The sequence below is a fragment of the Sciurus vulgaris genome (assembly GCF_902686455.1).
Source record: "Sciurus vulgaris genome assembly, chromosome: 5".
In the NCBI taxonomy this organism is placed as follows: Eukaryota; Metazoa; Chordata; class Mammalia; order Rodentia; family Sciuridae; genus Sciurus; species Sciurus vulgaris.
This window is the reverse complement of record NC_136465.1, coordinates 36,765,552-36,788,799: the sequence shown is the minus strand read 5'-3', so window position 1 is coordinate 36,788,799 and position 23,248 is coordinate 36,765,552. Positions and strand designations below refer to the sequence as shown.

General features: G+C 35.4%; 2 protein-coding genes across 7 annotated transcripts in view; one reads left to right on the top strand and one right to left on the bottom strand.

Annotated features, from left to right (window-relative positions):
- The window catches only part of TRAPPC11 (trafficking protein particle complex subunit 11), a 47,754-nt gene extending 37,562 nt beyond the window's left edge, over window positions 1-10,192 (bottom strand). Inside the window, exons 1-5 of the mRNA XM_079139070.1 lie at window positions 10,041-10,192; window positions 7,581-7,805; window positions 6,097-6,266; window positions 5,228-5,298; window positions 4,246-4,360 (exon numbers count right to left, since the gene is read on the bottom strand). Coding sequence (XP_078995196.1) covers window positions 4,246-4,360; window positions 5,228-5,298; window positions 6,097-6,266; window positions 7,581-7,784 — 560 coding nt within the window. The 5' untranslated portion in view covers window positions 7,785-7,805; window positions 10,041-10,192. The remainder of the gene's footprint in view (window positions 1-4,245; window positions 4,361-5,227; window positions 5,299-6,096; window positions 6,267-7,580; window positions 7,806-10,040) is intronic.
- Window positions 10,193-10,369: 177 nt separating this feature from the next.
- RWDD4 (RWD domain containing 4) overlaps window positions 10,370-23,248 on the top strand; it is a 44,518-nt gene continuing 31,639 nt past the window's right edge. For 2 of the 6 annotated variants that reach the window (XM_079141866.1, XM_079141863.1), the window contains exons 1-6: window positions 10,376-10,669; window positions 13,782-13,862; window positions 17,878-17,987; window positions 18,072-18,219; window positions 19,469-19,586; window positions 22,616-22,665. In XM_079141866.1, the coding sequence (XP_078997992.1) occupies window positions 10,646-10,669; window positions 13,782-13,862; window positions 17,878-17,987; window positions 18,072-18,219; window positions 19,469-19,586; window positions 22,616-22,665 (531 nt within the window). In that variant the 5' untranslated portion in view covers window positions 10,376-10,645. Of the gene's footprint in view, window positions 10,714-13,781; window positions 13,863-17,877; window positions 17,988-18,071; window positions 18,220-19,468; window positions 19,587-22,615; window positions 22,666-23,248 lie in introns of all 6 variants that reach the window. The other 4 variants (XM_079141865.1, XM_079141868.1, XM_079141864.1 and 1 more) reach the window with 4 other exon arrangements.

Here is a 23,248-nt window from a genome sequence, read left to right as displayed (position 1 = left end):
GAATCAATCTCACAAAAGAAGTGAAAGACCTCTACAATGAGAACTACAGTACACCAAAGAAAGAAATTAAAGAAAACCTTAGATGATGGAAAGATCTCCCATGTTCTTGGATAGGAAGAATTAATATTGTCAAAATGACCATACTACCTAAAGTGCTATACAGATTCAATGCAATTCCAATTAAAATCTCAATGACGTACCTTACAGAAGTAGAGCAAGCAATTATGAAATTCATCTGGAAGAATAAGAAACCCAGAATAGCTAAAGCAATCCTTAGCAGGAAGAGTCAAACAGGGGGTATCGAAATACCAGATCTTCAACTCTACTACAAAGCAATAGTAACAAAAATGGCATGGTATTGGTACCAAAATAGAAAGGTAGATCAATGGTACAGAATAGAGGACACGGACACAAACCCAAATAAATACAATTTTCTCATACTAGACAAAGGGGCCAAAAATATGCAATGGAGAAAAGATAGCCTCTTCAACAAATGGTGCTGGGAGAATTGGAAATCCATATGCAATAGAATGAAACTAAACCCATATCTCTCACCATGCACGAAACTAAACTCAAAATGGATTAAGGACCTCGGAATCAGACCAGAGACCCTGCAAATTATAGAAGAAAAAGTAGGTCCAGATCTTCAACATGTCGGCTTAGGACCAGACTTCCTCAACAGGACTCCCATAGCACAAGAAATAAAAGCAAGAATCAATAACTGGGATAGATTCAAACTAAAAAGCTTTCTCTCAGCAAAGGAAACTATCAGCAATGCGAAGAAAGAGCTTACAAAGTGGGAGAAAATCTTTGCCAATCATACTTTAGATAGAGCACTAATCTCCAGAATCTATAAAGAACTCAAAAAACTCTACACCAAGAATGCAAATAATCCAATCAACAAATGGGCTAAGGAAATGAATAGACACTTCACAGAAGATATACAAGCAATCAACAAACATATGGAAAAATGTTCAACATCTCTAGTAATAAGAGAAATGCAAATCAAAACCACCCTAATATTCAATCTCACCCCAATTAGAATGGCGATTATCAAGAATACAAGCAACAACAGGTGTTGGCAAGGATGTGGGGAGAAAGGTACACTCATACATTGCTGGTGGGGCTGCAAATTAGTGCAGCCACTCTGGAAAGCAGTGTGGAGATTCCTTAGAAAACTTGGAATGGAACCACCATTTGACCCAGCTATCCCACTCCTTGGCCTATACCCAAAGGACTTAAAATCAGCATACTACAGAGATACAGCCACATCAATGTTCACTGCTGCTCAATTCACCATAGCCAGATTGTGGAACCAACCCAGATGTCCTTCAATTGATGAATGGATAAAGAAACTGTGGCATATATATACAATGGAATATTACTCCACCATAAAGAATGATAAAATTATGGCATCTGCAGGCAAATGGATGAAATTGGAGAATATCATGCTAAGTGAGATAAGCCAATCTCAAAAAACTAAAGGACGAATGATCTCGTTGATAAGCGGATGAGGACATATAATGGGGGGTGGGAGGGGTTAGCATTAGGGTTAAGGTTAGGTTTAGGGTTAGGGTTAAGGAGGGTGGTAAGAATGGAGGAAGGAAGGACTGTATAGAGGGAAAAGAGGGGTGGGAGGGGTGGGGGGAAGGGAAAACAATAACAGAATGAATCAAACAACATTACCCCTATGTAAATTTATGATTACACAAATGGTATGCCTTGACTCCATGTACAAATAGAGAAACAACATGTATCCCATTTGTTTACAATAAAAAAAAAGAGTCTTAAAAAAAAAAAGTCTTATTTTCAAAAGCAGGGTACTTAAGTGGTTGAGTGTATGTTTGTGTGCGTGTGCGTGTGTGTTTTAAACATTTGCTAGTTAGCATTACAATGAGAGCCTATATTATGCTAAGATGAAAGATCTGAAAATTTGGAATACACTTATAAAAGAAAAATACTTAACTCATCATCAAGTTTCACAACTCTTCAAAGAATTTTGCCTTGATATGATCAGTGAAGCTATGCAATACAAAGGATTTTCACAGTCATCCTCCAACAAATTAACCTTATAAGCATTATCACTCTTTGGCACATTTAAAGAAAATAAATCAAATCACTGACTTTCTACAGTATTTGTCCTTAACACATCAGACTGCTCCGAAAATACATGCTTGAGTAACTCTGCCACCGTCCTCCAAGATTAATGAATGTGAAGGTTTCCGAGTAGTCAGCTTTATTCTCTCTCAAGATAAAATATAAATATGAAAAAAGGGTTTAATGTCTTTCCTCATCTTTAATGGACTGTCTTAAGCAATCCTTGTGTTCAGATGCACATGTTGGAGGTCATGGACTCAAGAGCACTTGCTTTTGACATTAGTCATTGGGATACTATACTCTTTATTTAAATGTTTCTTTATCCCCCAATAAGACCATAAGAATAAAAGCAGAAACCACACCCTCTCCTTCTCTCACATCCATGACAGCACTACATTTGAAAGCAGAGGAAGACAGGTTCCCTAGTGGTTAAGGTACCGTTTCTCAACTTCAGCACCACTGATGTTGTGAACCAGGTTATTATTTGTTGTGCAGGGTTGTCCTGTGTGCTACAGAATGTGTAGAAGCATCCCAGGTCTCTAGCCACTAGAGGCCAATATAACAACCCCTTCAGTTGTGGCAATCATAAATATTCAAAGGTTCCCTAGAGGGTAAAATTACTCTGCTTTAAGAATCACTGGATTAAGATAAAGGACAGAGAACTATGGCTTTCTAAGCAAGGCTATATGTGTATTTGAAAGCTGAGTTCTTTAGAGAGAAAAAGGAAACTGGAAGATGAGCGAGTGTGAGAGCACACTGACAAGAAACAGCATTGTGAACAGGGAAGTTCTGAAATGCAAAGTGCAAAGATGAGCTGTCAAAGCCTTGAGAGGTAGTCAAGGGCCAGCTGTGAGGCTGGGACGAGCCCCAGTGGAAAGAAAGCCCTTAGTATGTGCTACCAGTTACCTATACATGCCCTTCTCTTCTTTGTGTTTCCCATTGGTAATACATTTGCATTAAAATACAAAACTCATTATTCTTTTTCTCTGCATTCTGAGTTACATCTCAATGCTACATTTAGCATCACTACTCTGACTTTCTGTGGTGTCCATTCTACTGTTTGTTATTTCCAATATGAATTTTTCTTAACTACATTTATATTTTCTTACAATTCATCTTTTTATTTGATCCTGTTGCCTTTGCATGCTCTCTCCTTCTAAATTTATGCTTCACTTTCTTAGAAACAATGTAATTCAATACTAATGAGAATACTCTGGAAGATAATTTTCAGATGTCTGCTACTGAGAAGGAGAATCAAATGTAAGATAAATAATAATCAAATATAAATTAAGCTATTCTTGTGTTTATAATACTTTGCACAATGAAAAAAAAATTATTTTATAGCCAAAATCAATGAAAATAGTCCCACCTAAATGTACCCTCACAAAAAATGTGAAACTATAAAATTTCTTTGCAACACTAAATATTAGAAAACAATAAGATGATGTGTCTACAGGTAATTTGCTCTTTATAAAGATTTAATATTTAATGGGACTCAGAGCCTTGTTAAAACATTTTTAAATAGATCGAAATATCAAGAATGAAGAAATAAAGAATGAAAAAATAGAGACGCTATCATTTAAAAGATCACATATATCACACGTGGTAATTACTGAAAAACACAAGGGATCATTTAAACTTTTTTTCTTTTCTCTTCTCTCTCTCTTTTTGAGATGGGTTCTCACTATGTTGCCCAGGCTGGCCCAGAACTGGTGAACTCAAGCAATCCTTCTGCCTCAGTCTTAGGAGTAGCTGCAACTATCAACACTCACCAGGGTATCCATCTCAACACTTTTTTAAAAAATGAGGTTGACCGAGATGTACATGTGAAAAGGTATCAGTATAGTAATGCTAAGTGGAAAATCAATATGTATTATATTACATTTGTTCTTGTGAGTATACATAGTGTCATAAAGATATGCATATATTTCTTCCTACATCGAAGACATTTTTTGAAAGGGTACTTAAGTAATTGTTGATAAAGTTAAAAAGTTGACAGGAGATTTTTATTTTACCCCATATCCTCTATAATTTATATTTTTTTCTACTGAACATTTTTTTTTCTCAAAAACAAATGGGTTTAAGATAGCAATTACTTAATTCCTAAGGAGTAAGCTAAAAAATACAACTTTAAGAGACTTTATTTACCTTATAATATAACCCACAAGGTGGTCAGTGTGGGGCAGCACAAACAAAGACTTCCCTGAGAGTTCACATGCATTGCATAAAGCTGCAGCCCTTTCTGAAGCAATGACATCTTCTCCTGTTTATAAACCCCAAAAAGAGAAAAACAAAAGCAGTGTATTTTTTATGTGAATATTTCCCCAAATCTGGAATCAGGAATAAAAACCCAAAGCACTTTTCACCATGTCAGTACAACTTCTGGGTTCCTTGAGAGCCTGCAGTTACATAGCACAAAACTTTTAGGAAAAAACTGTAGAATTTTCTAAGCCAGGAAAGAAAGGCCAAGTAATGCCAACAGAAACAACACAGAGTTATTTTTAAAAAATTAAGTCAAAATGGAAGCAACAGTTCATGAGAGAAGTTTCCAAAACCACTTAGGATGCTACAAGTCTCAATATAAAAACAAAAAATATTACAGATCTAAGAAAATCTAGAAAGGCAGAAGATACAGCATTTAAAATGATAGGGCTGGGGTATAGCTCAGTGGTAGAGTGCTTGCCTGGCATGGGCAAAACCCCAGGTTCAAGTCCAGTAGCACATACATACACCCACAAAAAAAAAAAAAAAGGTTGCATAAAATAACAACATCTTGGAGGAAATTACAAATCTTATTAGCATTTTTATATGTGTAAGGAATAAAATTATAAATAGACCTCAAATAAGTAAATGACATGTTTACAAAGCAAATGAATTAATTATTTTGTCAACTGACATATGACTGCATGAAGAGGTCAGTGGAACTGGAGGAATAGGATTTATAATCTTTATGATTCTTTATTTTTTTAAAACAAACATTTATTCATGCATTATTGGTACTTTTTAAAAAATAAACACTTCATCAGCCCAAAATATGAATGCATGAAAGGTTTAAACATTAAAGAATCTACCTCCTGATAATGAGAATTAGAGGTATAAGGCAATTAATTAATTTATTAACTTTTGTTACCTGGGGGCAAAGGGGTTTTCTTCTGAATCAGAACCACTGCGACTTTTGTGTTTCTTCCTTGTAAACTTTGCCTGTTTCAGAAAAAGAGTAAAATTAATTAAGTAACTAAATCATTTTAACTAAATGTATTCAAGTTTTATGTAAAATACAAGTTTGATAATTCAACTTAAGATAAATTTTGACTAAAAATAAAGATCATAGTGAATCTTTTCCTGCACATAAAGTGTATGCCATAATCATTTCAATTTTAAAAGTATAATCTTACATCAAGCTTTTAATCCTTACAAAAACCTGCTTTTGCAAAAGTCTAATATATACTTATGTGGATATTTTATTTATGTAGAAACTTCTTTACAGTGATGTATTAGTCATTCCCTTTAAAAGCAAAAGATTAGTATGTGCTTTTATGTAAAAATTATAATACAACTTATTTCTTTAGAGTGATAGCTGTTCCCTTTAAAAGTAAAAGTTTAATATAAGTTTTTTGGTAAAAATTATGATATAATTTACTTAAAACTTACTTCTTTACAGCAATGCATTACCGTAGTCATATAAAATAATTAATTATCTTAAAACTGAATAGAGATAAAATGAAAGTGTCTTATGGGACTAAATAGTAAATTACAATGTCTCCAAAACAAGAATGCAAGAAAAACATTTGGAAATGTCTGTCAATTTGTCTTCTAAATTTCATTGTAGACTTAGCATAATGTGCAGTTAATACTTTAGGAACTGAACAAATTTCACTGGAGGTCAACAATCTTCAAAGTGACCACTGCAGTCCAAACAACACTCTGTTGCCTTCAATAAATGTTAGTAAAACAGACACCTCAAACTACCACAGGCAGCCTGATAAATGGAGATCATACCTGACAATTTCCACTCTGGTAGCGCATTCAGACTGTTTTTCTTTCCACTGAGGCTCATCCCAGTCTAGTTCATAGAACACAACCACCAGGGCAGGCACCAGATTCAGATGCTTATTCATCCAGCCAGTCTTTAAGATCCCTTTAGGAATGTACCACTCATAGGAAGTTCTCTACAAATAGTGGCAAAAGTTAAGGAGGTGTTTTCTTTTTCTTTCTTTTTTTTTTTTTTTTTTTTTTTTTTTTTGTTTTTTATAACAATAGCAACAGAAACCTCATATTGAATGCCAGGCACTGTATGCACACTTATCTCATTCAATGTGCACACTACCCAATCTGAAGATGAGTAGTTTCAGGTTTACAGAAATTAAAGAAGAGCTAGCAAGTGTTAGAAGTAGAATCTCAACCCTAGAAACACTACACTTCCCATTTAAGGAAGAATGACCACAGTCAGGGTTCCTAATGATGTCTAGGATCTCAAGTACCCTGTGAAGAAGTATCCAGACCTTTTCTAGGTAAATTCTACTTTTATTTTTCAACATTCCAGTTTCTGTTCTAGAAACTGCTCAAATAAAACATTGGCTGAAATTCAATATGGCTTCACTTATTTCAAAGATATATTGCCACGACAGCAATTTACTTTACTTGTGGATGAAGTATCATTCACAAGTTTGCTTTATATCACCAGCTTCTTGCATGGTTCCAGTTACCAAACACAAAGCAAGCACCCAAAAAGTATACTTGAAATTGAACCAAACCACAAAGACCATGGATTCTATAATGCTATTGGTAATGATGAATGGGAAAGGTGAGACTTTCCCTTTAAAACTTTGTTAAATTTGTAGAGACATGGGGTTCTTTTTCTACAAATAAAAAAAGCAAATGCAAGCTTACAGGTTACAAAGCTTTTCTTTTTTTGGTTACCAGGGATTGAACTCAGGGGCACTCAACCACTGAGCCACAAACCTAGCCCTTTTTTTCTGTACTTTATTTATAGAGACAGGGTCTCACTGAGTTGTTTAGTGTCTCACCATTGCTGAGAACAATTTTGAACTCACAATCCTCCTGCCTCAGCCTCCCAAGCCACTAGGATTATAGGCATGCACCAATAAGCCCCCTCACAAAGCTTTTTAAAGTAATTATTCCTTTAGGTTTAAAAAATTAACCATTATTAAACACATATGTAGTATATTACATAGTACCTGAAAATGCCTAAGGTTTTCTTTCTTTCTCTTTCTTTCTTTCGTTCTTTCTCCCCCTCCCCCTCCCCCCCCCCTTTGTTTCTTTCTTGCAGTGCTGGGGACTGAACCCAGGGCCTCGTGCAAGGCAAGCACTCTACCAGCTGAGCTATATTTGCTGCCCCTAAGGTTTTCCTTACATATCACTGTAACCACAAACATGATAAACTCAGGGATGTTCCCCATGCACACAATGAGAATAAGAAAACACAGAGAGGGAAAGAATGTATGCAATCTCAATATCATTACCTTGGGTCTACATTTGGGATATTCATGGTCACCTGGGAGCACCTTGAAAGAAATTGGTACCCGATCAGCTCTTCGATTGGCACAGAAAGCATCCCAGACAGCTCGATGTACAGCATTGTAAACCACATCGAGGCCTGTAAGTGTAACAAAAGCCATAGGCCGACAACATAATTCCACAGGGAAGTCCCACTGCGTGGGGCTCATATTTAAGGTGTCGCAAAAAACCTGAAATACAAATGTTAATACATTCATAACTAATTTTAAAAAACAAATGTGTGAATATGCATCATTTTTAAAAATTACAAAAAAACAAAATGCTTTGAATGTCTGAAAACCATCAAGCCCATACAATAGAAGAGAGAAAAACGAGTTGGACCTATTAAAATTATTTATGTTAGATTTTTTCAAAAACCCTTTCACATTAAAAAAATTGTAGTTAACTTTCAGATATATCAATATTTTCAGTAATCTCTCAAAATGTACACTAAATTTTGGAGTCAGCAGATCAAGAAAGAAGGAAATCAAAATAATAGGTCGACCTGAACTATTTTATACATAAGTAATAGAAAAAAATAATTATTGACTCATAAAGTACAACTTCTAATTTCTCTGTAATTGATAACATCTAATTTCTCAATGCCTAGGATACTATTAATATAATATGCTTATCTAAATAACAGCTGTTTTCTTTTTCCCCAGTTAATATAAAATGTACTATTTAAAGGAAAATCTGTAAGAAAAACTAATAATAAATGTAATAATAAATGAAAATTGCTAGAAAGATATGTCTCTATTGTATCATTTAGCTGAGTTGATAATAAATTCAAGTATGTGCTAATTTGGAAAAACAAATAAAAATGTGTTTACTACAAACAAAACTGTCATATTTTTAAAATAACCTCATTTTCAAAAAGATGTATCATGAGCTCCTTTAAAAGGTGATGTTCACCAATATACTATACAGAACTCAGAATGATAGTGTGAAAAATGACGTGCACTTATGCCACTACTTGACCCCTAAAACAGAATATATCTAACTGAAAAGTTAATTTAGGAAAGACTTATAGGCATCTCATGTTCATGTAAGAACAATGAAAATCGAATAAATATTTGGAAAGTTTGCCAGAACTGATAATTGTCTACAATATAAAATGCAGAATTCTTTAGATAGATATTTTTAAGATAGGATTAAGCTAGGAAGGCAAAGAAATAAATATGCTATTCCAAGGGAATTTGGGAATGAATATTAATAAGAGATAGTTCAAATGCAACATGGGTACCTTTGTTTAATACCAAAGACACTAGACTAGAGCTCTAAAGATTCATTTCTCTTAATCATTCCAAAAAATCAAAAGAATAGCTGCCATTTTTTAATATAGAGTAGAAATAAGGGGAATACAAATGACTTATAAAACTTTAAATCAGTGCTGGTCCAAGAGAAATATAATATCAGCCACATAATTTAAAAATTTCTAGTAGTCATATTAAAAAGATGGAACTCGTTTTAATAATATTCTGTTTAACCTGGTAAGTCCAAAACATTTTGCAAACATTAATGTTATTAATGATATTTTGAATTTTCTTCTTTACTAAGTCTTGAAAATCTAAATTTTATATGCACAGCACAATTTTTTATAGAGCCTATTTCAAGTGCTCAATAGCCACGTGCGGCTACTGGTTACCATACTGGATACTGCAGCTCTATATTATGATCAATGTTCCAAAATTACTGTATGAAAACTGTACCACAAATTCCTCCCATAGTTTACCTTAAAAGTTTGACACTTGAAATAGTCATGCTTATTCTGCAAAAAAGGGAAGGAGGAATGAGAACAACACCGGTAAAAGACAAGTGCAGACAGAATAGACGTTAATGACAGCCAGGGGAAAAGAAACTTCCAGTTATCCTGAAAGTAGCCAATGGGGCAAGTAACCAAATTGACACGGAAGGGCATGCAGAAGCAGTAAATGAGCACTCTGTTTGGAGGTCCTGCAATGCAAGGGAAGTAATGGTAGCTAGCATGAAAGATGTACGGAAAGTGATCAAGTGATCAAGTGATCAAGTGATCAAGGTGGCAAATAAAAAAGAATGTGGTGGTTACTTTTTAATTCACTGCAGGTTCAATATGCTGGACATGGGCTTTTAGAAATGGAATTCAGAGATGTCCAACTACGAAATGATCAAAAGAAAAATGACAGTTTGGAGCCGAAATGGGGGTGGAGGAGAAATAACCTTGTAACTCCATAGGCAGACGAAATCTTTCTCCTCTATGACCACCCACCACACCTGAAAGTTCCTCGAAATAAGCGCGTTTTGTTTCGGGGCTGAAAGATAAGTGCCAGGATTGGCACTCGTTCACGCCTTGGGAAAACGCAGGCCCCCAAAGCAGCACTGGTAAGAGCTAGCTCTCTTTCTCAGAGGTCTCGCCTGGCCCCGCACATCTCCGGGCCCGGACTCACCCGGGACTCACGCCCTGGGCCCGCTGTAGCTGTGGCCGGTCGCCGCCAGGAGAGAGAGCGTACGAGGGGAGACAGGCAAGGGTGTCACAGAACGCCCACGACCGACCCTAGGGTCGCAGCCAGAGAACCGGTTCCAGTAGGCGAGACTTCCCTTTCCCCACCACGGGAACAGGAAGCACTTTCTGGGCTTGTGTGACAGCACTCTACGCCAATCGCAGTCCGGAACTTTACGTTGCTCCTCAAAACGTCAGGAAGGCGCTCCATTTCCTAGAGGGGAAAGATCTGGGGGCGGAGACAGAAGGAGCCAATAAGAGAAGTGGTGAGAGGGATGGGGCGGAGCCTCCGCCGTTGCCGCCCTGCAGCCTCCTTCCAGGCTCCTGGGCGCCCCACCTGCCACGACCTCGGCCTCCCCCCACTGCCCACCTCCGCCTGCTTGCTGCTGCGGAGGGCTGAGGGTGCGCGTGAACTCGCGTTTACAGCTGCGAAGACCTTACTCCCCACCCTGCGTACGCGGCACCGAAGGGGAACGCCCTGGCCTCGGGGCCGCTACCCTTGCTTTTCCTTAGTTGTCGCGAACGCTGTCCGCCCGGGAGGCTCCCGGCGCGATGAGTGCCAACGAGGACCAGGAGGTGAGTCCTCGGCTGGACACCACTTTCACTGCGCAAGTCCGTAGGTAGGGCATCCTAGGAGTCCGAGGCCCGCACGTGTGTCGTTCGCCTTGGAGCCCGACCGGGATGCCCTGCCAGGAGAGGTCAAGCATGTGTGGCTGGGAAAGGGTCTGCCTTGATCTCACCCTCCCCGCATCATTCATTTTTGCAAACCTGAAGATCTACCTAAGTTTCCTTGTTACCAACGATGAGTGCCCTTGGTACCCGACCCTGGGTTGCTCCTCTGTCTTTATATCCCAAGTTGCTTAGCGCTTGGGTACTGAGTTATGCTGACTTGGAATCCAATCACCTTTAAGTTTTAAAATGTGTTGGCTAGTAAAGAGAGGGCTAATTGAGTTAGTTACATTTGTGGTGGAGGGAACTAATGACACCATTGTCTCCCGTTTCTCTTAATATTTTCTAGTGGAATCATTTATCCATATGTTAGTTGACAAGTAGCTACAAAATTTGTTTTGAGCACACAGGTACCACCAGAATTGTAGGGTTTATGCTTATTGTGAAATTTTTGACAGTGAATCATATAACAGAGGGATGCTACAGGTCATCTGTAGGGGTATCTTCTAACTACAGATGAGGAAAGGTGTCTGTAGTGATAAAGGCTGCACATTGAATATATGGTAGAATTAGGATTAGGACTTAAGTTTCCTTGGGTAGTATATTAGTAGTAGTTCCCTATCTATTTGGAATGGAGTGTATTACTTGAAAGCTAGCGTTTTACAAGATATATGAATACCCTTCAAAATATTTTTACTAGGTGAGTTTCTAAGGCATTAATAATCCTGTGGGGGTATATATTCCTAGGAAGATGTGGAGGAGGAGAGAGTTAGTCAATGGATACAGAATTACAATTAGATAGGAAGAATAAGTTATGTTCAGTTACACGCAGAGTGGCCAAAGTTAACAACAGGGTAATACGTATTATAAAATAGCTAGAAGAAGGGATTTCGAGTGATTTCACCCATGGAGAAAGGTAAATTGAGGTGATGTGTATGTTAATTACCCTAATCTGATCATTGCATAATATATACATGTGTCAAAGTACTACATTGTACCCCATAAACATGTATAATTATCTTGCATCAGTTTAAAAGAAGTCTTCTTCCTGCACAACCCAGAACATAGGGTGATATTTCTCAGAGTTTGACTGATGCAAACTTTGGTTGTGGTTGTTAAAATCAAATGCCTGTATTCTACTTCAGACCAATTGATTCAAAATTTGTCTTTCTGTGACTGTCTTATTTTGCTTAACATGATGTCCTCCAGTTCCATTTTCTTTCAGAGGTCATGATTTCATTCTTTATGGCTGAATAATACTCCATTGTATGTGTGTGTGTGATATTTTCTTTGTCCATTCATTGATGTGCATCTAGGCTGACTCTGTCTTAGCTATTGTGAGTAGTGCTACAATAAACATGGGTATGCATATATTTCTTTCATATGTTGACTTTATTTCCTTCAAATATATATCCAGGAGTGGTATAACAAGGTCATATGGTAATTCTATTTTTAGTTTTTTGAGGAACTTCCATATTGTTTCCAATAGTGACTGTACTAATTTACAAGGAATCTGTTTTAACAAGAAAATTATTTCTTCTTCATAATGAATGTCCAGATCTTTGAAGATATTTTCCTGTCCAGTTTTTAAAACCATGAGATGGTTCCTTTTAGCTTTTCATACAGCCATTCTTTTCAGTTTCTTTACTATCCCAGAATACAGTGTTCATGGACAGATTCTAAGTTTATTTCTGTCCCTCTGTTTTCTGATTTACTGTCAGGTAACACCCTTGCTTTATTTATCCAAAGCAAGTTGTCTTTCATCCCCTATATATAGTTAATTATCTAAGTACAAGTTCTATTTACTCCATTGCATTTCATCATTATTTGTTTGTTTGTTTTGGAGGTCTTTTGGATTCTTATTCTGCCACTAGCATGATTTCCTGTCTAATCCAATTATCATCTACAAAATTAACAAACCTACCGTTTATTTTTGTTCCTATCCAATCATTAATTAAAATATGGGAGTGCTACAAAGGAGTGGCACTATATTTTGGGTGAAGTTATTTGCTCCAATCTAATCTTAGTTAATTCTTGAATCCAGTTTGAATTCCTCTGTTGTTTTCTGAATACGTAGCAAGAGAAACTGTGAGCTTTGCTGAAATCTAGATAGACTGTGATTGTGGTGCTTTCTCTAAAGAACCAACTGAGTTGCCCTAAGAAGGATTAGATAGGTCTTGTTTTGCATGTACTTACTAGGTCTTAAGCATTTCTCCTTACTCTCCTGGGTTGTCATATACTATCTCTTTAGTAGTCTATTCTAAAATTTTGTCTGTGTAGATCAAGGTTACCATATTTAGTTTATAGAATTCATGACACAAATCCTTCAGAAAACGAAAACATATACCCAAATGCAGTCTGTCTTGGTTCTCTTCTGAAGAATTCACCCTGTGATCTCTGATAGTGATTAAGATTTCTTATTTGTAAAACCATGGTGTTCTAAGAAATATTTTCAGGCAAGGATTACTAGTTACTTTTTCTCTTGAGTAGATCATGTCAATGTTTTTCTTAAAAGTTCTTATTGCCTTAACTATTTTTTCTCTCTTTTTTACCTTTATATCATTCTATGGAAAGAATTACAAATATAAATAATATGTGTAAAAAATGAGAAATTGTTCGTGCTTTTTATTTCTCATCTTCAGGTGTAATACTTTCTCTATCCCAGCCTGCTTTTAAATAGAATGATAGAGGGCACATGCTGTGCAGTTGCTTTAAACTAAATCTTACATTCCTCTGTAGTAGGAAGGAAGAAATCTCTGATAAGGTCTTCTCAAGAGGAATGATTTGAGAATTTAGTGAGATGATACAATGTAAAATGCTTAACAGTGTCTGACACTTGGTTTCAAAGTTTTTCAATGTAACTGTGATTTGTAGGTGTGTACACATTACTCATAAGCATCTAAGTCCTTACAGGTTAACCAAGTTTTATGTAGTTGAGTGGACTTGAATGAGAAGCTAAATACCCTGCATTTAATCCATTTAAACCACTAAACCAAACTCATTGATTCTTCTCTTTCAGATGGAACTAGAAGCATTACGTTCTATTTATGAAGGAGATGAAAGTTTCCGGGAATTAAGTCCAGTTTCATTTCAATATAGGGTAAGACATGGCATGAATAGGTATACTTACTGCTTTGCTAGAAAAAATCCAAAGATTGCTAAAAATGCTGATTTTTTAAAAATTTAGTATTTTAAATTCATTACATCTTTGTGTTTTCTGAAGTAGTTAAATAAAAAATTCACCACAGTGACATTAATCATTCTTAACATTTAAAATTTAATTCAGAACCTATCTTAAAACCAAGGTAACTTGTTTTTTCCTGTGCCAGAATCATAAAATGTAAGAAATGGAGAAGTCTTAGAATTTATATGGTCTTGCCTTCTTAAAAATGACTTTTCTCTATTACAGCTTCTAAAGCTCCCATAACTGATATTGATAATTATTAGGATTAAAATCCAGGTCTATATTCCATGTCTGGTATTCTTTTTACTACCCTACGATACAGTCAAGAAAAGGTGATACTTTCTTAATTCTGTGTTCTAAAATATATGTGAATATTTTTGACACATATGAGACATTTTTCTTCCAAGTGGGAGTTGCTTGTAAACTTATCGACATAAAAGAGTATCAATGTTTTATGTCTTAAATAAATATAAACAATTTATCCAGGTGATTATAAGTACTATTTAATGAGAAATGTTTTTGTAAAAGATTTATGGCTATTATGCACATTGCCACCATTTAAAATAAATTATTTAAGAAATGATCTGTATATATGATTTTATTGTAGACTTATCACAGGAAGTAATTTCTCCGTGGTTACTCCCTTTGGATACTGTCCTACCTGCTCATTAGTTCTCATTTCTTTTTTAAGTTCAACATTTTTATACCATTTCCATGTACATAGCAGCCAGGAGACTTTTTATTTTAATTAGACAGTTTTCTTTAATTAATGAGGAAGACACTACAGTTCTATATACCACAAAGAATCACGGGGAAATTTTGAAAATAAACATACCACTATAAAGAAAACTTGGAAAAGTATAACACTCCTAAATAAAAAAATATATAGCTGACTTCAACCAAGGGATTTTTTAATAGCCAAAATTAAAGATGGAGTTATATCCTGGGCACTTCTGTTGAGTCTAGCTGCCTCCCCAAACTTTATCAAGTACTGTCATCCTCCTCTTAGTAAATGGGAGATTGAAATTTTCCCTATACTTTCCTAATTGTCTCCATTAGCATCACTTATTTATTGAGCACTGAGCATCATATGCAGAATGCTTTGAAATCTCAATCTACTGTCTCCAATCTCATGCTTTATTCCTCTTAAATCCATCCTATGTACTATAGGATGCATGATAGTACATGTGTACTATAGGGTGGATTTAAGAGGAACAAAACAGGAAATTGCAGATAGTGTATTGAAAGTCAAAGGAGATGAGTTGTTACAGTTCTGCCAGTGCCCTAAGCAGGCCCCTCAGTTCTTATATGGAATAATTTAGTAGGCTTCCCTGCTTTCAGTTCTTCTTTCAGTGGTTCTCCAGTAGATGACTGACTAGCTCTCTGAAACACTTAAGGAGTCATCTCATTCCCTTGTTTAAAGAGATTTCTCCATGGAATTTTTCGCCTATATAAAGAATGAGAGCTAAATTCCTTAGCTCAACACTCAGAAGTCTGATTTGAAATGCCTTTCTAAACCTTCCTGCCATTAACATGTATTAAACATAATGAATGGTTAAAGATTTCCCTGAATTTTTAAAATATTATGTTTTTAGATATATTCTTTGTTCTCTCTCTCACCTCTCATCCATTATTCATCTGGCTTCTCCTTTAAGACCTAACTCAGGCCTCCTCTATGATATATTTGACCTATGTTTCCTATTTCTGCTCTGACTTTGAAACAGAATTAATTAACCATTCTCTTTTTTTCTTCCTACCTTGTTCTATCTCTTTTAAACTATTATTCAGCAATGTAGTGAGTTATCTAAATGGCTTATCTCCTTTAAAGACAGGAATGGTCTTGTCTAGCATAATGTGAGACATGTGGCAATTTATTCCTAAGGATATCTTTTGTAAGAACTTAGTGATTGGAGAAAAAATAACTTTTATCACATTTTTATTATCTCTGTATTCAAAACAAGCATAAACTGATGGCATTATTGTGCACATAATCAGCTTATACAGGTATATAAATAGATGCCTACATTTATTTGGTGTGATTTCTGAGCCTCACCTTAGATTGGTATGGAATATGATTGAGACTAAGGGGATGAGGATGAAAAACTACCGGACAGAAAGTATAGGTGAATCAAGTAATAATTTGGGGTGAAAAATTTTAATCTTACTGCTATTTAAAAATAAATATTTTTAAAAACAAATAGAACATTTTTTTAAAAAAGCTATGGAGGAGATGTTGATTCACAAACTGTCCCATGGTGTTATTAGAAAACTACCATTTTGCAATAATTGATTCAGGTAAGGGTTATTAATGGATGCTAAAACCTTGGGGTAAAAGGTTGTTTAGAAACAAGGTATTCACACAGTTTTGTAGTATTACTCCACAAGATTGCTTAATTAAAAAATGAAAAGGTACCTTATCATCGAAGAGATCTGGAGAATACCTTAACCAAGTGATCAAATTTAGGATCAGCAATGATGATTCCAGATTTTATGTGCCCCCCTAGAAGATGCCAAGAGAGTATACCACATCACCTATATAGTATCCTTACCAAAAATGTTGAATTTAAATCTTTATAAAGGCAACAATTAGTTCATATCTGGGACTTTATACAAAAAAACTAGCCTAGATTCTTATTATCATAAAAGACATTTGAAAACAGGGAAGAGTACTGGGAACTCTTCTAAATTAAAGTAGAATAGAGACATGACATCAAATGCAATCCATAATCCTGCAATGAATTATACATTTGTGGGTTAGGGGTGATGTCTGTTAAAGGATACCTTAGATATGATTGGGGAAATTTAACATGAATTATAAATTAGGTAATATTTTTGTATCAATGTTACATTTCTTGGGTGTGATAATGTTTCTGTGGTTATAAAAGAGGATGTTCTTAGGATACTTTACCCATGTATATTTGAAGACATTTTATTACTTTCAAACTGTTCAACAAAAACCAAAAGAAAAATATTGCACATATTGGGAGAGTAGAAATTGATTCTGTGATAACAAAGGAGTAATAAAATAAATGGGGCAAAAAATATTTGGTAAATAAATTTCAATGAGCATTCATTGTACTATTTCAGTTTTAAGATTAAAATTTAAAGAGAAAAAATGGTGAGCAAAAGAAACAAAAGACATGTTTAAATTATTCAGGAATTGCTCTCAGGGCTAAGGCATTACTTTTCCTTATTCTTTATCTTTTTCTTTTTTCTCTCAATTTTATACCTCATTTTCTCATTTCTTGGAATTGTGTAATGTATATTGATTTACTTGTTCTTTATGCCTGTTGTGATGTTGTAGTCAGAGAATTTAAGACAAAGATGAATTTCAAGTTTATGGATTATTATTTTCGCCCTTTATTTTTTTTGATACCAGGAATTGAACTCAGGAGTGCTTAATCACTGAGCCACATCCCCAGCCCTTTTTTTTTTTAAATTTTTTTATTTTGGGACAGGATCCCAAAAAGTTGCTTTGTGCCTCACTAAATTGTTTTGCTGGGTGTGACTTTGAACTCGCAATCCTTCTGTCTCAGCCTCCCGAGCCCCTGGGATTATAGGCATGTGCCACTGTGGCTCCCCATTTTCTTCTTATTCCCCCAGATGATGTCTTATCTTCACCCTCAGCAAACTTGGTGAAAACAAAAAATATTTATAAGATGTGGCCTTGGTACTAGAAAAGCTCATACACTGATTGAGAGATAGGCCATGGGTATAAACTAAACCTATTCAGGTTGACTGGTACTAAATTAGACTCCCTTTATATTCTCCTTGGCCTACTCAGTCTTAGCCTGTACCCCTGAAATTTTCAAAATATTACATTTCTTATCTAAGCATGAGTATTGGAAAGAATTAATTATTTTGAAAATTATGATTTAGCACTCTGTCTTTTTATCACTTTTCACAAGCCTAAGATTTCCCTTTTCTTCAGATAGGTGAAAATGGTGATCCCAAAGCCTTCTTAATAGAGATTTCCTGGACAGAAACATATCCCCAAACACCTCCAATTATATCTATGAACGCTTTTTTTAACAACACCATGTGAGTAGTTTTGTTTTAATTGTTTTTTTTTTCATTGTACTCTCTATTTTACTTTCCTTTTAACATGTTTGTTCTACATTGTAGATCATCAGCTGTAAAGCAGAGTATATTAGCCAAGTTACAGGAGGCCGTGGAAGTGAATCTTGGAACTGCTATGACCTATACGTTGTTTGAATATGCCAAAGACAATAAAGAGCAGTTCATGGAGAATCATCATCCCGTTAATTCTACAGTGAGTATATGATGATTTTTTTGCAAGATTCTTTTTGTTGTTTTGGTTTTGGTCTGCTAGTGATTAATTTTTGTTCATTAATTTTTTTTGAAATTGGAAGGAGAGTTCATCAAAAGTAGAGTACTTATTCTCATAAAACTAGAACCTAGTTTTGTTGTTGTTGTTTGTTTGTTTTTAATTTTGATTTTTGGAGGGCTGGGGATTGACCCCTGGGCCTTAGTGCATGCCAGACAAGTTTTCTATTGCTAAGCCACATCCCCAGTCCAAGAACCTAGTATTTTTAAAATTTACTTAATCTCTTTATAGAACTTAGATTATCTAAAGGATTTCTTGTGTAGTACTAAAATATGTATGAAATTGCTTTCTCCATGAAGCTTATTTTTATAAATAACCCTGTCATAGTTCAGTTTGAAGGTGTTATAGCTTTAGGAGACCTTGGTGAATAGAAAAAATAATTATTTTATTTCTAGAAAATTTTAAGAAATGGTTATCTTATGACCTGCAGCATCAAATATAAATCCTTTCTGCATCCAGCCTTGCACTAAAAGACTTTCAGTTGTCACCATTAATTGACTTTTGTCCTGTGAACCATACTATAAGCTTTTGGCAGCAAAGTTGGTGTTTTCTACGTGAATGGTTATGGCTTCCACATTCTCAACAGAACACATAGAAGAAAACTGAGAGACAAATGGAGGAGAGGATGGTAACTAAGCCCAATGACTGAGGGCCAGCCTGCCTGAGTTCAGATCCTCACTGTACCACTTATTAACTTTATGACTTCGGGCAAGTGTTTTAATATATCTATACTTAGTTTCTCATCAGCAAAATGAGGGTTATAATAGTGTCTATCTTATAAGATTGTAGGAAGAATCAAATGAGTGATATATGTAAAACATTTACAGCAGTGGTTAACACCTAGTAAGCATAAGTTAACCAAATTGTAAAACTATTAATCTATCTCCCAATCTTGGAACCTGGGATCTTTAACATAATGCAGATAATCAAATCTTCTTTCTTAGGGTTTTGGTTTTAACTCTTGCATTTTATTATGTTCTTTGATGTGAACTATGGAGTGAAATTAATTATGTGTTAAGGGTACTCGGTTTAATAAATGAGTAATAATAATAGGATGCTTGCATTTCGTAAGTCTAGAAAATTTCAACCCTTTTTAGGTATAGCTGTATTTCGTGTAACTGAGTAAGTTTTAAGGTAGAAGTCTAAGAACTGTTTCTTTTTTTTTTTTTCTTAGACATCCATAAGCAATATCATCTCTGTTGAAACTCCTAATACAGCTCCATCAAATAAGAAAAAAGACAAAAAAGAACAACTTTCTAAAGCCCAGAAACGTAAACTGGCTGACAAAACAGGTTTGTGTTATTTTTTTGTCTTTTTATAACACAGATAAATGGATTGCTTTTTAGTGTGATATGGATGCTTAATATACTTAGGTTTAGAAGATTAATTCTCTATTCTTTATTCTTGGAACATTTAGATCAGAGACCTCTTGGTCACAGTACAGGAATATTGTAGGTATTTAATACTACTTTATCACAAGAGATAATCACTTGAAAATAAGGTAATTGAGTTGTGGGGGTCTCAGCCACATCCCGCGTGGATGAGAAAAGGGTTAACTGCTGGAGGATGATGTTGGCTATAAATCAATCAATTACCCATAAAATTATCTAATCAATAAACACAAAAGGGCCAGTACTCTTTTTAAATGAGAGGGGGTGCGACGGGTCTGGCCATACCACCTCTGGCCTCTCCCAACATGGAGTAGCCTAACTCTCCTTTAATTTATAGTCACACAGGTAAAAGGGACCCAGAACAAGAGGAGCTTCTTCTATGATGAACAGGATGGGTTGGAGTTAGGGGAGCCATTTTCTCAGGGAAACTAGACAGGAACCACTCCCACACAGCACCACATACTTTCTGGCAATCTGAGACATGCCTCTGTGGCTGCTAGTTCCTGGAAGCCAGGTCTCTGTGTCCCATGGCCTGACCTCATCTGATTCTGCTAGGTAAGGTTGGCTCCCCACACTGAGTGGCAAAGTATAAATGAGTCTGGAGATGAGCAACATTGGAACAGTGTCCCACTTATATACTCTAGCGTGTTTGTTTGGGATTTTCTAATTTTCCTTTGTGGCAGGTGTACATAATATTAAAAATTGTGTGGAATAGACCTCTCTCTTGAAATGAAGTCTGATAATGGTATTATCTTAGCATTATTTAATAATTGTGTGTATAGTTAGCTTATTTGTAAACCACAATAAGATTTAAGAATAGGGTTGGAGCTATAGCTCAGTGACTAAGCGCTTGCCTGGCATGTGTGAGGCACTGGGTTCAATGCTCAGCACCACATAAAAATAAACATAAAATGAAGGCATGTTGTCCATCTACAACTACAAAAAAAAAATAATTTAAAAAAAAACAAGATTTAAGAATAGAATTTTCATGTGTCCTAAAGCAGAGTCCTTTAGGAAAGGATTACAAACTTCAACAATATTCTTGTTATCTTTATATAACCTAGAAATTTGCAAATTAATATCAGTCTGTGAATTTTTTCTAGTTAGGGAAAATATGGACATTATCATGTATATACATTTATACTTAAACACCTGTGTGCTACTGGTGTGAGGTTACCAAATTCCTGTTACTAAAAACCAATGCTCTTATTTTGGTGAGGGGGTTTAAAATTCTCTTTCTCTTGTAGTAGGATTGGTGGTTTATGTTTTATTTAATGTCTTCCAATGGCAGAATAAAAAGAAAGGAATCCTGTGTTGGTCCCCCATACTACATTTAGAAATTATAATCATTTGTGAAATAAAAATCTAATAATCTGTTACACCTCATGTCAAAGCAGCATTAAGATATAAACAGTGGAAATAAGGAATTGTTAACTGTTATGGTCTGTTTTCTAGAAATTTGGTCACTGTCTTTTTGCAGTGTTTTAGCAACTGTGTCAGTTACATGTTGCTCTCATGCAGAATGACCTCTGATCATTTTTTTTCATTAATATCTCCCAACCTTCATCTCTTCGATGATACTCATCTAAATTAGTTGTTTTCTTCTTATAATGGCATTGTAGGAGTTAGTGACTTGAAGCCTTAATTCCTAATAAAATTTTAATAGGACTCAGCACTGTGGGTAAGGTTTAGTTAACAAAATTAGTGATCTTCCACTGTGTACCTCATAAACAACAACCAGTAGGATCAGATTCTTGTTGGCATGAAAGAGGAAGGAACCATTGGCATCTAAAATTGAGCTCCAGTAGTATTGCTTATTTCCTATAAGAATTCTGGGCTAGGGGGTGTGGTTATAGCTCAGTGCTAGAGCACTTGCCTAACATTTGTGAAGCACTGGGTTCGATCCTCAGCACCACATAAAAATATCGTGTCCATCTTCAACTAAATAAAAAATATTGAAAACCAAAGGAATCCTGGGATTAGTTTCTTTTTCCCTTACTTTAAAATTAATACAGGTTGAATATCCCTCATCCAGAATGCTTGGGACCAGAAACATTCTAATTTTAGAATATTTGCATAGTTACCAGTTGCAACTCTATTCTAAAAATTCACAATCTGAAATCTCCAAAATCTAAAACTACTCAGTTTCTAATGTTGAAACATTTTGAATTTCAGATTTTTGGTTACATATTCTTAATCAGTATTGTTTTTTAGTATAGATTTGATGACTTCATAAGACATACATAGAGCATGCTTGAAGCATAAAGGAAATCAAATCATTCGAATGAAAGAATTTTTAAATAGTATAGATTTTTTTTAAACGTGAATATTATATTAAAAGAATGAAAACACTTTATGAATTCTTCTGTAAGTTCTTATGAACTGGTTTTCAAGCATTCTCAATAAAGTAAAACCCTTTCTGAAGAATTATTTAAATAATACTTTATCAGAGCATAACCAATTTTATATAAATTAAGTAGGCCTCTTAGTCTTGAAGCCACACATTTTCTTATGAGGCTTCCTAGATTGTCCTAACTTCCTGGTGTGAAACACTCACTCATGACACAGTGAACTAGCACAACTTCTTATTTAATAAGCAGACTTTATATTATATAAAGAAGAATGTGCAACCCATGAAACTAATAAACTGATCCCAACCCACCTGTGTATTTTTTCCTTGATAATAGGTTTTGTCTTGAATAGAAATAAATGGAAAAAGGGGATATACATCAAATACTTTGCAAGTATTCCCAGGAAAATGGTGCTTTCAACTCACAAAGATGATAAACTTTTTTTTTTTTTTACTTAGTAATGTGTGATTTAAACTTTTAATCTATTTGCTATATATAAAGTACAAAATCATATTTGTTAGAAAGTTTGGAACTAGATGACCTGTCTTAGAAATAAAATTACTCTATTTTATCCTTCAGATCACAAAGGGGAACTTCCTCGAGGCTGGAACTGGGTTGATGTTGTGAAGGTATATAATGTTTATATTCTCATCTTCAAAATTGTTATATTCATTGCCATCAATTAATGAAATTTATATTTTCCATCCTCCCACCCCTGCAACCTTTGGAATTTCCTGGGCTGTCTGTTTACCTTACATTCAGCATGTGAGTATTTTTGAAATATCATTCACATTCTTGGCTTCTAATATCCAGAGTTTTAGATTTTCTTTTCTTTTTTTGTGGGACAGCGTGGGGGGGTGGCGGCGGTACTGAGGATTGAACTCAGGTGCACTCAACCACTGAGCCACATCCCCAGCCCTATTTTGTATTTTATTTAGAGACAGAGTCTCACTGAGTTGCTTAGCCCCTCACTGTTGCTAAGGCTGGCTTTGAACTCACGATCGTCCTGCCTTAGCCTCCCGAGCCGCTGGGATTACTGGCATGCACCACTGCACCAGGCTAGATTTTCTTTTCTTAAGTAGTACTGAATCTATAGAAATAAGTTATCCCTACAAAAAGCATGACTGTTCACATACATTTATCTCAAGAATAGACATGCTAAATTATGGATAATATGAAAACTGAAGAAAACCTGTCATGGAAAGGAATGCT